At 55.6% G+C, this 11,999-nt stretch overlaps 1 protein-coding gene across 1 annotated transcript; it reads right to left on the bottom strand.

The window, feature by feature from the left end:
• Positions 1-3,663: 3,663 nt before the first annotated feature.
• Positions 3,664-11,993, bottom strand: TBX2 (T-box 2). The gene is made up of 7 exons (XM_006832358.1): positions 11,595-11,993; positions 10,239-10,506; positions 8,972-9,118; positions 7,795-7,871; positions 7,552-7,715; positions 6,494-7,125; positions 3,664-4,234 (listed from the first exon to the last, which is right to left on the bottom strand). Exons 1-7 carry the CDS (start codon positions 11,990-11,992, stop codon positions 3,785-3,787), a joined length of 2,136 nt encoding a protein of 711 aa, XP_006832421.1. The 5' UTR covers position 11,993; the 3' UTR covers positions 3,664-3,784.
• Positions 11,994-11,999: the final 6 nt, after the last annotated feature.

Raw genomic sequence — 11,999 nt, 5'->3', positions numbered from 1 at the left:
CTGCAGAAGAAAGACGTGGCGATGGGTTTCTATAAAGATTGCTTTGTTACCTGTCAGCCAGGAGGCAGGCTTGCAAAATGTGCCCTTGAGTTGTTTAAATTATTATATATTCCTGAGTGTTTTCGTGCACACACACACACCAAAACAAAACAAAACGCAGCGGGAATAGAAGCAAAATACTGTTGAATGATGATGCACGGAGGGGATTGTAATCACTGCAATGAAACCATGAGTGTATAACCGATGTTCTCCCATGTAAACTAGCACTCAATTCACAATGGGAAAAAAAAAAAAAAGGATTGTTGTTCATTGCCATGGAGTGGATTCCCACCCATGGCAACCTCAACTGTAGCCGAGTAGAACCTTCTTGGCCGTAATCTTAATGGATCACCAATCCTTTTTTCTCTCATATGTTAGGTGGGTTCTGTCAACCTTTAGGTTAGTTGAAACCACCAAACTCAATTGCCTTCCACTTGATTCCGACTCATCAGGAACCTACAGGCCAGAGAAAAACTGCCCCATAGGGTTTTCAAGGCTATAAATCTTTAAGGAAGTGGACGGCCGTATCTTTCTCCCACAAAGCAGACCTTTGCGTTAGCAGTGAACCGCTTTAACCTCAGTGCCGAGGCACCTCTTTAGGTTAGCAGAAGTAAGTGCAAACGGATTTTACCACCGCAGCCAAGAAAAGCGTGGGGGCTCAGTTCTATTTTGTTTAATACATGTGGGTAGCCATAGAGGGATGAGAATCCGGGGGCAACAGGTTTGGGTATGGGTTTAGGTCTCAGGATCCAAGCAGCTAAGCCGCTAGGGGTCACACGGAGCCACCCTTACCATTACACTCACAAACCCAAACTGACACGCGCAATTCCACTCAGGCTCCACGCTTTAAATATACAGCCTCCTATGGGAACACACTCAGGCGCCAACAGTCAATCCCCAACACTAGCCCAGTGCATATGACGCGGCGCGGCTCGGTCCGCTGTCCCGGGCTCGTGATGCCAGTCCGTGAAGACTTAAGGAGATCTTGAATGTACGCGGGGGCGCCTGGGCTAACTGGCGATCCCGGGGACAATGGGGGCTGGAGGCTGGGGAGGCTGATGGCCTAATAGAGCCTGAGAGCGGCCTGGCCGCCTCATTGTTCCGCAACCGCACTCAATGCTTGCAGCTGGGGCTCCTCAAAGCTCCTGGAAGGGACGTGTGAGCCGGGGACGGGGAGTGGGGTGATGTATAGGAAGAACGAATCCACGCTACGCTCGGGGACCGGGGGCCTCGAGTGTCCCCGGAGTACTACTCTACCACGCCCGAGGCTGCAGCAGTGACGGCCCATCACGGTCTTCGGATCCTCCTCCAGGTCTCCTCTTTCTGCTTGCAGCCCCCTCCACAACTCAAAGTCGGTACTGCCCCCTGGTGTCCTCAGCACTGTCCGCTCACCGCTGCGGACCTGCACCTCTTCCTAGCTCTTCTTTCTGGTTGGTCACGCGAAAGTGAGAAGCAGAAAGAAGCGAATGCGTCCCAGCTCTTCGAATTTTAGACGCGCATTTAGCTCAAAGAGACCTCGAAAGAATACACTATCCAAGGGAAATTCTATTTGAGCAGGGACTGTGTCCCGGCCTAGCTCCGGGGCGGTTCCTTTCTAGTTCCGCCCGCAAGGCGAAGAAGCCACGACCTGGCCTCGGAAGACTAGGGCTGGGTCTTCTGCAACCTCCCGCTGACTGCTCCAGTCAGTCCCCCGCCGGAATTAAGCGTGGCATGGGAGCAGCTTCTCCCGCTCCCACCATGACAGGCTGACATTGGTCTATTCCATTGCAAAATGTGTCCCTGGGTCTCATGGAAGCGTCGACTCTTGTTAATTTTATATCCACCTTCACCGTGTATCCACCTCACCGTCCTTGGTGTCCCTTGTAAATTGAGGACCAGTCCTTGCCCTCGCAATGCCCAAGATGGGCAGCCAGCTCCATCACCAGCTCCGTCAGGGCGTCAGGAAGGAAGCCAAAGGTTTAAGGAGGAGGAAGGGGGCCTGGCGACACCTGCTTTGGTTGGAGAGGGAAGATGCTTCCCACGTAGCTGATAGGTAGGGGGTTGAACAGGAAAGCTGTCCTAACTGGAGTGGCCTAAGGGAAGACCTGGTGACATCCAGCCCAACCCAAGCCATTGTTTTACTGGGGGAAGTGAAGTGGGGAAAGGGGTAAGTTTAGTGATCCACACACCCAGAATAATTTAGATAAGTTACAAGGAAGTAAAAAAAGCCTTGTCCTCTTTGAAATTCAAGAGGCCGAGAGATGGGAACGCAATCTAAGATTCATGGCAACTGCGGGATTGGGAATGGATAAAGGAATCAAGGTGCATCTATCTTCCCAGCCCCAGCACCCAAAGGACCTGAAAAGCAATGCATTTCCATTGTGGACCTCTCCCTTGAGTTCCCAGAAGAAATGGAAACTCCCCCGATAGGCGTTCCATTTCTAACTCTAGGAGTTCAGAGTCCCGTCGGTTGTTCCGCCTGGCTCAGGCTTTCATCATGAGGTACCCAGTGACTGGAGTTGCGGACAGACCGCCAGTGGCCAGCAGGGGGAGCCCGGCCAGGCAGAGGCCGAGGCCAGGGACTGGGGAGGGGGGCGGGGTAGAGAGGGCTAAGGCCCGGCGCCTCCAGGCCCAGCCCGGCCCCGCGCCGGCGCCGCCCGGGCCCGAGGCCCTGCCCGCAACCTCAGTCGCATCCGCGGCCTCCAGAGGGCAGCTGCGGCCGAGCGGGGGGCGCCAAACCTTCGGATCCCTCCCTCCAGTTCCTCCGTACGCACCAACTGCGCCCCGAACCCCCCGTGGCCCACAGAGCGCACAGCGCCGTTCACTTCGCATTGCAGCGTTTTATTGTTTTCTCGCGTTTTTGTCGTTTCGTTCTCGCTCAGGAGCGAAAAGTGAAAACCTGAGGTGGAACCCACGGGCTCTGGCGAGGATAGCCCGGGAGGAAGGGCCGAGGGGCCGGCGGGGCAGGGGCTCCGAGGGGCGCAGGGCTTTCTCCCACGGCCAAGAACCCCTAGCCCTGTACAATATAGATGCTCATGTAAAATGAAAAAAAAATTAAAATGCTATGAGTTAATCTCTAAATATTATGTACACAGCAATGTACACCTTTGAATAAATTAATACCAATTTGCATATTCTGGGAACCTTAAAGCTTATTTACACAAATTACCATTTATTTCATAAATACCTTTTTTTTTTCCCTGGGGACTAAAGGCAGGCATGCCATTCCCTCCACTGAGGGGTAGTGATCTCATTCGGGAGGAGATGGTGGCACCAAAAAAAACAACTCCTCCTTGTAGCCCCAGCTCAGATCTACACTGACTTCAGTTTCCAATGACCCCAGCACCCCCCACCCCAGCTTTTCACGCAGTGCAGGCCAGAGGCCAGGGGCTTTGGGGCTGCATTCAAAGTGCCCACCCCTGGCCCTTGCCCTGCTGGTTTCCGAGGAAACCTCGGCGCCCTGGATGAGGTCTTCCCCACAGCACTGGGGAACCCAGGGAGGCCCCTGGCTAGTGCCACCTTTAGATCTGGACCACGTCCAGAGGCTCCAAAGCGACTGTGTTTCCGGCAGCTAGATTCCATGTGGTAGCCCAGGGAGGTGTCTGTCCCAGGCCCTGGCGAGCCGGACAAGACTCCATTCCGGTTGCTGCAGCCCACCTTTGCTTCTTTATTTAAATAAATACCCACTCTGTGCTGTACACGTCCCAAGCAGCAGGAGCAGGCAGCCCCAGAGGCCTGCGTGGCAGCGGAGCGGCTGAGCAGTGGCTCATTTGGGTGACTCCCGGCCGGGGGAGAGGGCTCGCTGGCTCTCCAGCCCACTCACCAGTCTCTGGATGCTCTGCAGTTCACTGGCTGCCTCCTTGGATGAGCCAGTGGGAGACAGTGCACCGCGAGGTGGGGCCCCCACTTTGCGGAGAGCCAGCTCCGGTAGCGGGCTGGGCTCCCGGCTGTTGCCGCCCACAGCCTTGGAACCCTCAGTGGCCAACCCCGTGGTGAGAAGGCTAGTGCTAGGTGGGATGGTAACGGGGATCTGGTAGGGACTGAAACGCAGGCGGGGCCGGGCACTGCCCAAAAAAGGGCTCCGGGAGAGGGAGCCAGCGGCGGCGGCGGCGGCGGCAGCACTGGTGGCTGGCAAGGCGGAGGCGGCTGCAGCAGCTGCAGCCATGTAGGTGTAGGGGTAGGGGAAGAGGCCTCCGAAAGTGGGCATCGGGATTCCCTGGAGGAGGCAGAACAAAACAAGAATTAAGCATTTTGCAGGAGGAGTTTCCCAGAGGGCGGGGCTGGGTGCTCAGAGCTGATACTACAACTGGGGAATTTTTGCCCTGCTATTTTCACACTATAAAACCAGAGCTCACATAATTATAATCCCAGATAACACAAGTAGGCATGAACCATTATGCATCACCACCAGCCCTTCAGGCTGAGATGCTAAGGCTTGGTGCCATCAAGCCCTGTGCTGCACATTATAGTAGGAACATGGAGAAGGACATTCCAGGTGACTGAACGTTCATGGACAAAAAAATGCCTAGAGGGAGGAAAGAGAGCAAACCTAGGGCCAGGTGGCCAACAGGCAGCTCATGTCCTCCTAACTGCAGATGCAGATGCTCTAAAGGGCTGTGGCAGTCACAGGCTGGAAGGGAAAGCTTTGTAAATTCTCCTTCACGCTGTCCACCTGATCAAGGGACCTGGCCTGGACTAGGAGAAGGGAATAGACACCAAACCATACAGAAACTTGACTTGAAGTTTCTACAAAGGCTTCCTGGTGGCACCTAAGTGTCAGCTGTAGGTGGTGGTGGTTATGTGCCCTGGAGTTGGTTCGGACTCATAGTGACCCTGTACAGGGTTTCTGAGGCTGTAAGTCTTTACAGGAGCAGAAAGCCTCATCTTTCTCCCGCGGAACAGCTGGTAGTTTCGAACTGCTGACCTTGCGGGTTTGCAGCCCGATTTGTAACCACTACGCTGCCAGAGCTCCTTGTCAACTGTAAAGGGAATGCTAAATTGGCCTGTGGAGAGCACAGTGGCCAGGGACCCTCAGCCAACAACGCCTGTGTCCATGAGGTCTGCCTGGCTTTTTGGCTTTTCTGACCTTTGAGATGATGACTCACTCCCCAGAGAGAGAAAGAGTGGTGGTGGTGGTGGTGGTGGGGGGTTGACTTCACTTGGGGAGGAGGGAACCTCAGCCTGGCTTAAGCAGGGAGAAGGAAAGAGCTTTGTCAGGAGTGAGAAAATGGCCTTCCTGGGGACATCTCAGGTCTAAAGGAAGCGGACTGCAGATCTCCCAGATTTTGGCTCTACCCAATGATCAGGGATGGGTTACACTGACTTGAAAACGTAACCACCTTGGGTGGCTGGCAACACCAACTGGTGCCTCCAGAGAGCTGGGCGTGCTCACCTTCACCTTGCACCGTCCCTGACTAGAAAGCCTGACTTCCTGTGATCTCTACCATCATCACCAGAATTTGTTTAGGGAGAAGGTACCACATATATCGCCATATACATACATAATCAAACATGCACATTCAACTTCCAGGCCCCACACTGCATCCTTTTCAGGTACCCTCTCCAGCCCACAGCCCCAACAATGTGATTGATGTTGGTGCCTCCAACATCCCCCACACCCCTGACACTGTGGTCTGTTTAAAACTCATTTTATAATGCTCCCCACCTTAACAAATATTGGCAATAGAACCAAAGGAGTCGTCTAAGACCTGAACTCCTATTTTCCCCCACCCCCTATGATAAGATCTCAAGGGTTCAATTTGCCAGAAACCTCAGAGAGAAGAAAATGAATGAAGAGATTTCAAATCTTCCCACAGGGAATATTCCACCCAAGCAACTAAGGAGCCAGGTTTCCCCATCCTATCTCCTTATTTTGCTGCTGGCGATATTTTTTTAAACTCTCCCCTGGAAGTTCAAAAAGTTAACCCAGGCCTGGGGAACTGAACTCCCCTTCTGGGAGACACAGCAAGGGATACTGGGGGTGCCTTATGTGAAAAAAAAAAAAAAAAAAGGATCAGTCTTGATCTTTGTTAGGGCAGAGAACTTCCTACACCGCCTGACAGGGGACAAGGGCAATTGGGAGGTGGGACATTCTGGTAGTCAACTGTCCAGAAAATATTGCTAACTTTTCTTTTTGTCTAACCACACTGACCTTTCAGGAACTGCGAGCAAACCGGGGTCTCTGTTCCCAAGAAAAATTTCTTAAGGCCAGGAAAAGCCCTGGTCGGTCAGAGCAGAAATGGGTGTCTCTCTTATTGCTGGGGCCATGGAGAGGAAACTGAAGTCCAGAAAAGATCTGGACTTGCCCATAGTCACAAAGAAGTCAGAAGTAATGCCCTGGCTGGCCAGTCCCTGGATCTTCCAAATTCCAGGTGTGGTGGAGAGAACCGTGGTACCCTTCAGCCCTCTGCCCATCCCAAGCACCCAACTTGCTCCTCCTCCCTCCACCATGCTACCGCCCGATCCCAGGCCTTACCTGAGATGCCAGCATGTGCTGGGAGAGGTGGAACGGGAAGGGAGCAGCAGTGCCTGCCGCGCCGGCTGCGGGTCCCAGCCCGCTTGCGTCCAGGCCTGTGGCCCCGGGCCCGCCGCCTCCATTACCGCCTCCACCCGCCACTGAGGCCAGCAGGTGGCCCATGCCCATAGCAGAGAAAGCGCCAGGGCCCATGGCAAACTGTCCCGGGTGCAGGAAGAGTGGTTGGCCAGCTCCTAGAGGCCCGAAGAACTGCTGCCCATGCAGGTGGCCAGAGAAGGCCAGGCCAGGCAGGTGTCCAGCGCCCAGGGGGGACGCACTGTCCGTCTGCACCACCAGCGGCGCCAGGCTCTGCTCCTTGCCCTCGCCCGGCTCCTTTCGCCCCTCGTCCTTCCGCCGGGTCTCGGCGCGTTCCTTTTCCAAGGCCCGCAGACCGAATGGACCATCACCTCCGCTTTCCGGCGGCTCCTTGCCCCGCTCGGGGCTGCGCCTCTCTCGGGCGCGCTCGGGTTCGCTCAAGCGAGGGGGGCTGGCGCCGTCCAGGCCGGGGCTGCGGCCCAAGGCGGTCCCGGCACGGTCGTCGCCCGGCCGCTCTGGCTCGGGGTCGCTATCCGCGGCGCACGACTTCTCCTCGGCTGCAGGGGAAGAGAAAAGGTGCTTGGGGTCACAGGGGTCCAGTGGGGACAAGCCAAACCCACCCCACTCCCAGTGTGTGAGACTCTTTGGGGAGACTTGTAAAGGTCCGCTTTAACAAGGAGCTTCTAGGTCCTAGTAGTGCCAGGGGCAACTTCAGGTCACCTAATCCAAAACCTTTTATTTGCAATAGAAGGAATTGTGCCCTGGAGAGGAAACCGCACTGCTACAGTGCCACACAGTGCGGCATGGGGCCAAATCGGAGTCCAGCCGGAACTTCTGGCTATCGGAGACCACCCTCACATGACCCAGGCCAAGTACACTGGCTGACACTTCCCTTGGAAGTAATGAGTCCCTGAACGCAGGGACGGTCTAAGGAGACTCTCCAGTGACTCCCCCACCCCGCGGTCCCGCCGTCGATCCCTTACCTCGGGCCCGGTGTAGGCGCAGGGGACTGGGCGCTGCGCCGGGAGAGGGTGGCGGCTCCCGTGCCGGGGGAGGGTCGCAGGAAGAAGCGTCCGACTCGGCGCCATCGCGCTCGGGTTTGCAGTGCTCCTCATACAGACGCAGAGACGGGAGCGTCAGTTGTTTCCTGGAACAGGCGGAGGGAGCCATTAGCTAGGTTCACTCCCCTCTGGCATCGCCGCAGGACTACCCCACACAATCCTCACCTTTTCTCTCGCCGTCCATTCCCGGTGTCCCTGAAGCCCTTCGCAAACGGGTTGTTGTCGATTTTCAACTGCGTAATCTGGGGGAATAAAGGTGGCGGCTCCAGGTCAGACCGTGACTCTTCCAGCGCCCGGAGTCTCCCAGAAGTATGCCACTCCTAGCCACCGAGGGGACACCAGGGTATAACCCACAAGGTACCCGCCCCCCAGTCAGAAGACGAGTTGAGGCTGCTGGGTCTTTGCTCCAACAAAAACCTTCTACGAGGAATAATCCCCCAACACACACACAGAGGCCCAACGCTGTGAGCAGAGGTGGAAATCGGCCTAACCATGCACACAACCCGCGCTGTCACGCAGATTACACAAAACCCCTCACTTGAGCAGGCATGCGCAGGGACAACAGGGCGTACGGAGCCCGCAGATACACGCGAAGACAAATCATCACACGCACAGGCCCGCACACACGCCGATACACACTGACAGAACAAACACGCGCCCACGAAAACCAAAAGAATTCACACGCTTGAACATGTGCTCCCCAAAAGGCTCACGCATACTCTCACGCGCATAAGGGAAAATCCGCACGGACACAAGAAAATGAACACTAAATGGGCCAAGCCAGTGGGCTCAAGAGGGTGCTTTGCTCAATAAGACGGCAGAAGCAGGAAGGCGCTTTAACGGGTCGGCCACCTGGACCTGACCTGGATCAAAAATCGGTGGGAACTTTGCGGGCCGGCGTCACCCGGCCCGCACTTAAGCTCCCTCAGGAGAGCGCAAACTGGGTCCTAGGCCCCTAGTGCCGGGAAAGTCAAAGCAGATTGCCCCAGACGCCCTCTCTTCATTCAAATTCCCATCACACAGCCAAGAAATAAACGAATAAAATGTAAAAATGTCAGCACGGGGCCCAGAGCCTCTGCTAATTGCTAAATAAACATCTCCACCAGAACCTTGTGCCCAGCTGTTTGCAAGCCGGGGGAGCGTGTGTGTCTTGGGCCTGGGAAGGGGGTTGAAGAGTTGTGGTGGGTGCTGGCGCCTACGGATACCAAACTTGGTATCCAATAATATGGGCTGTGAGCGCCCCAGGAAGGTGCGGATGCTGCCGGCAGTATGAGTGGAGAGTTGGAGCCTGCACATTTGGCAGATAGGTGCAGGGGCTGGGCCCGCCACCCGCCCTGCACACCTTGTCGTTCTGGTAGGCAGTAACAGCGATGAAATCTGTCTCCGGAAATACGTAGGTGCGGAAGGTGCTGTAGGGCAGCTTCAGAATGTCGTTGGCTCGAACGATGTGGAAGCGTGGCTGGTACTTGTGCATGGAGTTCAGGATGGTCTGCGGGGAGGGTGCGGGTTAGCCAGAAGTCCCCAGCCTTTAGCAGGCGCATTTCTGCTTTCCGGGGACCTCCACCTCCATCTCTCTCCGTTTCTTTCCCGGTTCTGCCTTTCCCACCCTCTATTTGTTTTTTTCCTTCTGTCTTCTCAGGTCTTTTTCTCCTCTATGTTTCTTTTTCTTCTTTTTTTTTTTAATCGATTTTCTTTCTCATAGTTCCTTTCTCTTTCTCTCTCCATTTTAAATTTCCCCACAGTTGTACCCAAACAAAACAAACAACAACCACCTGCGAATCCACTCATTTGCTAAATTCCTAGTAGCCCAAAGGCGAACAGACCCCAACATCTTTTGGTGCTCCCTAACTGCCCTCCCTTGAGGTGGGGAAATTCTCTTTTGCCCTTGAACTCCCGACTCCCTGGGAACTTGACTAGGTGACCAGGTCAGTAAGGGGAGACCTCCTAAACCCACTCCTTCCTGATGGGGCTTCAGTCTGTTGGAGGATACAAAGGTGAACCTCCAGGAGGCTCTGGAGAAGGCTGATTTGACTTGGAAATCCTCTCTGAGAGAGCCAGGACCTGGGTCTTGGGAAAGGGTGAGGGACAAGCCAAGGCCGTGGACAGGTCTTTCAAGTTTAGCACTTCTAGGTCAAGAGCAGGGTGACATCCCCTGGCCAGGGGCTGCACTACCTGCTACTACTGTCCCCCGCCCGCCTCCTGTCTAGTCCTGAAGATTGGACCCTAGTCAAAGCAGTTTGGGGCTTCTTGGGTATGGACTCTGCCATCCTCTAGCCTTTGGAGAGTAGAGCCCTCCAGGCTCAGGGGGCTTTAACCCAGGCAAGATCACTCTGGAGTTTCCTCCAGCCCTCTCTGAGGGAGAATCCCCCTCCTAGCTCAACCTGTGGAGTCCTGGTGTGTCGTAGGATAAGCACTCCACCTCCACCGCAAGGTCAGTTTGAATCACAAAGTCAGCGGTTCAAACTCACCAACCGCTCCTTGGAAACCCTATTTAGGGTTGCTATGAGTGGGAACTGAAAACAAGCTCATGGCACCTAACAAGAAGCTCGTCCTGCAGGTAGTGATTGGTGTGCAGTCTCAGACCCCCACCCCCACATTCATACACTCACGAAGCCATGCTTGTCCGAGATATTGTTAGTTAGCTTCAGCTTGTGGAAGGCCACGGGCTTGGCCATCCACTGTTCCCCTGTGGCTGGACTATCCGGGTGGATGTACATGCGTTTGGGCATCTCTGGATCGGCCTTGCCTGCCACCATCCAGCGAGAGTTGTGGAATTTATAGCGGCAATCATCAGCTGCTACAATGTCCATCAGCAGGATATACTTGGCCTTCTTGTCCAGGCCGCTGACCCGAACCTTGAAGGGAGGAAACATCCGCCTACAAGAAAGGAAAGGAGGGATAGTTTTTGGAACCTGGTGTTTTTATGCCCAGAGTCCTTCTTCCCCTTTTGGTCTCCCCTACCATCAATACCTGGAAATTCCCCGTTTGCATTTCCCTGTGATCGCGGTTCTGTTCCCTTAGCACTGTCCAAGAGACCCCACCTGTAGTTACTACTCCTTGGAGAATCCACTTCTGCCCTCAACACGAGTTTATAAAACTTCTCACTGGTAAGTGCTCAGACCTGGGGACTCTTTCTCCCAGATCTGAGATGAAAGCGAAGGCCCAGGAAATAAATCTAGGCCCTCTGGAAACAAACATTTCTCCGGAATGTCCCGGGAAACACTGGCTTGGGACGGAATCTTCCAAAAAATAAATCTGGAGGGTGTGTTAGGAAATGGCTTACAGAGCTGAAGGATCCCTGACCCTGCAGTTCGGGGGAAGAGGGTGAGTCTAAGCCCTGGATTCTCTGCAACAGAGTCGGAGGGTGGCGGGCTTGGGAAATCTGGCTTTCTTCGGACTTTAAGGCTTGGAGCGGCAGCGGGTGAGTCCAGGGCTCCCAGTGCACGGGCCGGGACAAGGGTTCCAGCTGGGTCAGGCTTCAGGACTCCAACAGGCCTGCAATTGGCTGCCCGGAACTGAGTGGCCAGCGGAAACTGGCGGTCCAGGAGGGCTTATCTGGACGTGGTTCTCACTCTTGGCCCCAGGGTCGGAGTAGAGAGTTCAGGAGATGCTGTATCTCCCCGGGCTGTCGATCCGGACGGGGAGCTGGAAACTCGAGACTACGGGGCTTTGAGGGGCTCCAGCCCAAGACCCGCTGGGCTTGGGCCACGGGGCCGCCTCTGCTTTGGGGCTCAGAACAGTTGGGTCTGTTCTCTGAAAGTATTTTTTCGTTTTATTTCACTAGGGAAATTTGATGTTTAAGTTTTAGAAAATTCGTTCCCGTAAGAAACCAAAAAAGTCAACTTCAGTATCTGTGAAAACGAAGGGTGGCACCCAGACTGGGAGCCGCCGGCCGCGGGCTCGGAACTGCTCAGTGCTGTCCGGTGCCCCCGCCCGCCTTCCCGCGCGCCCGCTGGCCGCCCTACCTCCCGGATTTGGTGATGACCATCTCGGTGCCCAGTTTATGGAACTGGTCCCACAGCTCCTTGGCCTCCAGCGTCACCTTGGGATCGTCCTCCACTTCGTCCTCCGGCTCCAGGCTCTTAAGCGAGCGCAGATGCGCGGCGGGAGGGTGCGGGCCGAGTGCCGAGACGTGCAGCCCCGCCTCGGCCGCCGCAGCTGCTGCAGCCGCCGCCGCCGCCGCCGCCCCCGCCAGGCCCGGGTCGGGCAGCGGCTTAGCCAGCGCTCCGGGCGGCAGCGCGAGCGCCGGGAAGAAGGAGGGCTGCGCCGCCGCCAGAAAGGCGGACATAGGGAAGTCGGCGGGTCGCGGCGCGTGGAACGGGTGGTAAGCCATGGCGCTGGCCGCCAGCGCCGGCTCTCTCATCTGGACA

The sequence above is a fragment of the Chrysochloris asiatica genome, unplaced genomic scaffold (genome assembly GCF_000296735.1).
Source record: "Chrysochloris asiatica unplaced genomic scaffold, ChrAsi1.0 scaffold00007, whole genome shotgun sequence".
Taxonomy (NCBI): Eukaryota; Metazoa; Chordata; class Mammalia; order Afrosoricida; family Chrysochloridae; genus Chrysochloris; species Chrysochloris asiatica.
This window is presented reverse-complemented; position numbering and strand designations above follow the sequence as displayed.

Excerpts from the sequence above, each read along its gene's own strand:
- TBX2 (XM_006832358.1), bottom strand. The coding sequence starts at position 11,992 with ATGAGAGAGCCGGCGCTGGCGGCCAGCGCCATGGCTTACCACCCGTTC. Across the intron at positions 10,507-11,594 it reads GTCATCACCAAATCCGGGAG|GCGGATGTTTCCTCCCTTCA; the intron begins GTAGGGCGGCCA and ends CCTTTCTTGTAG. Across the intron at positions 7,126-7,551 it reads GCGCCTACACCGGGCCCGAG|CCGAGGAGAAGTCGTGCGCC; the intron begins GTAAGGGATCGA and ends CTTCCCCTGCAG.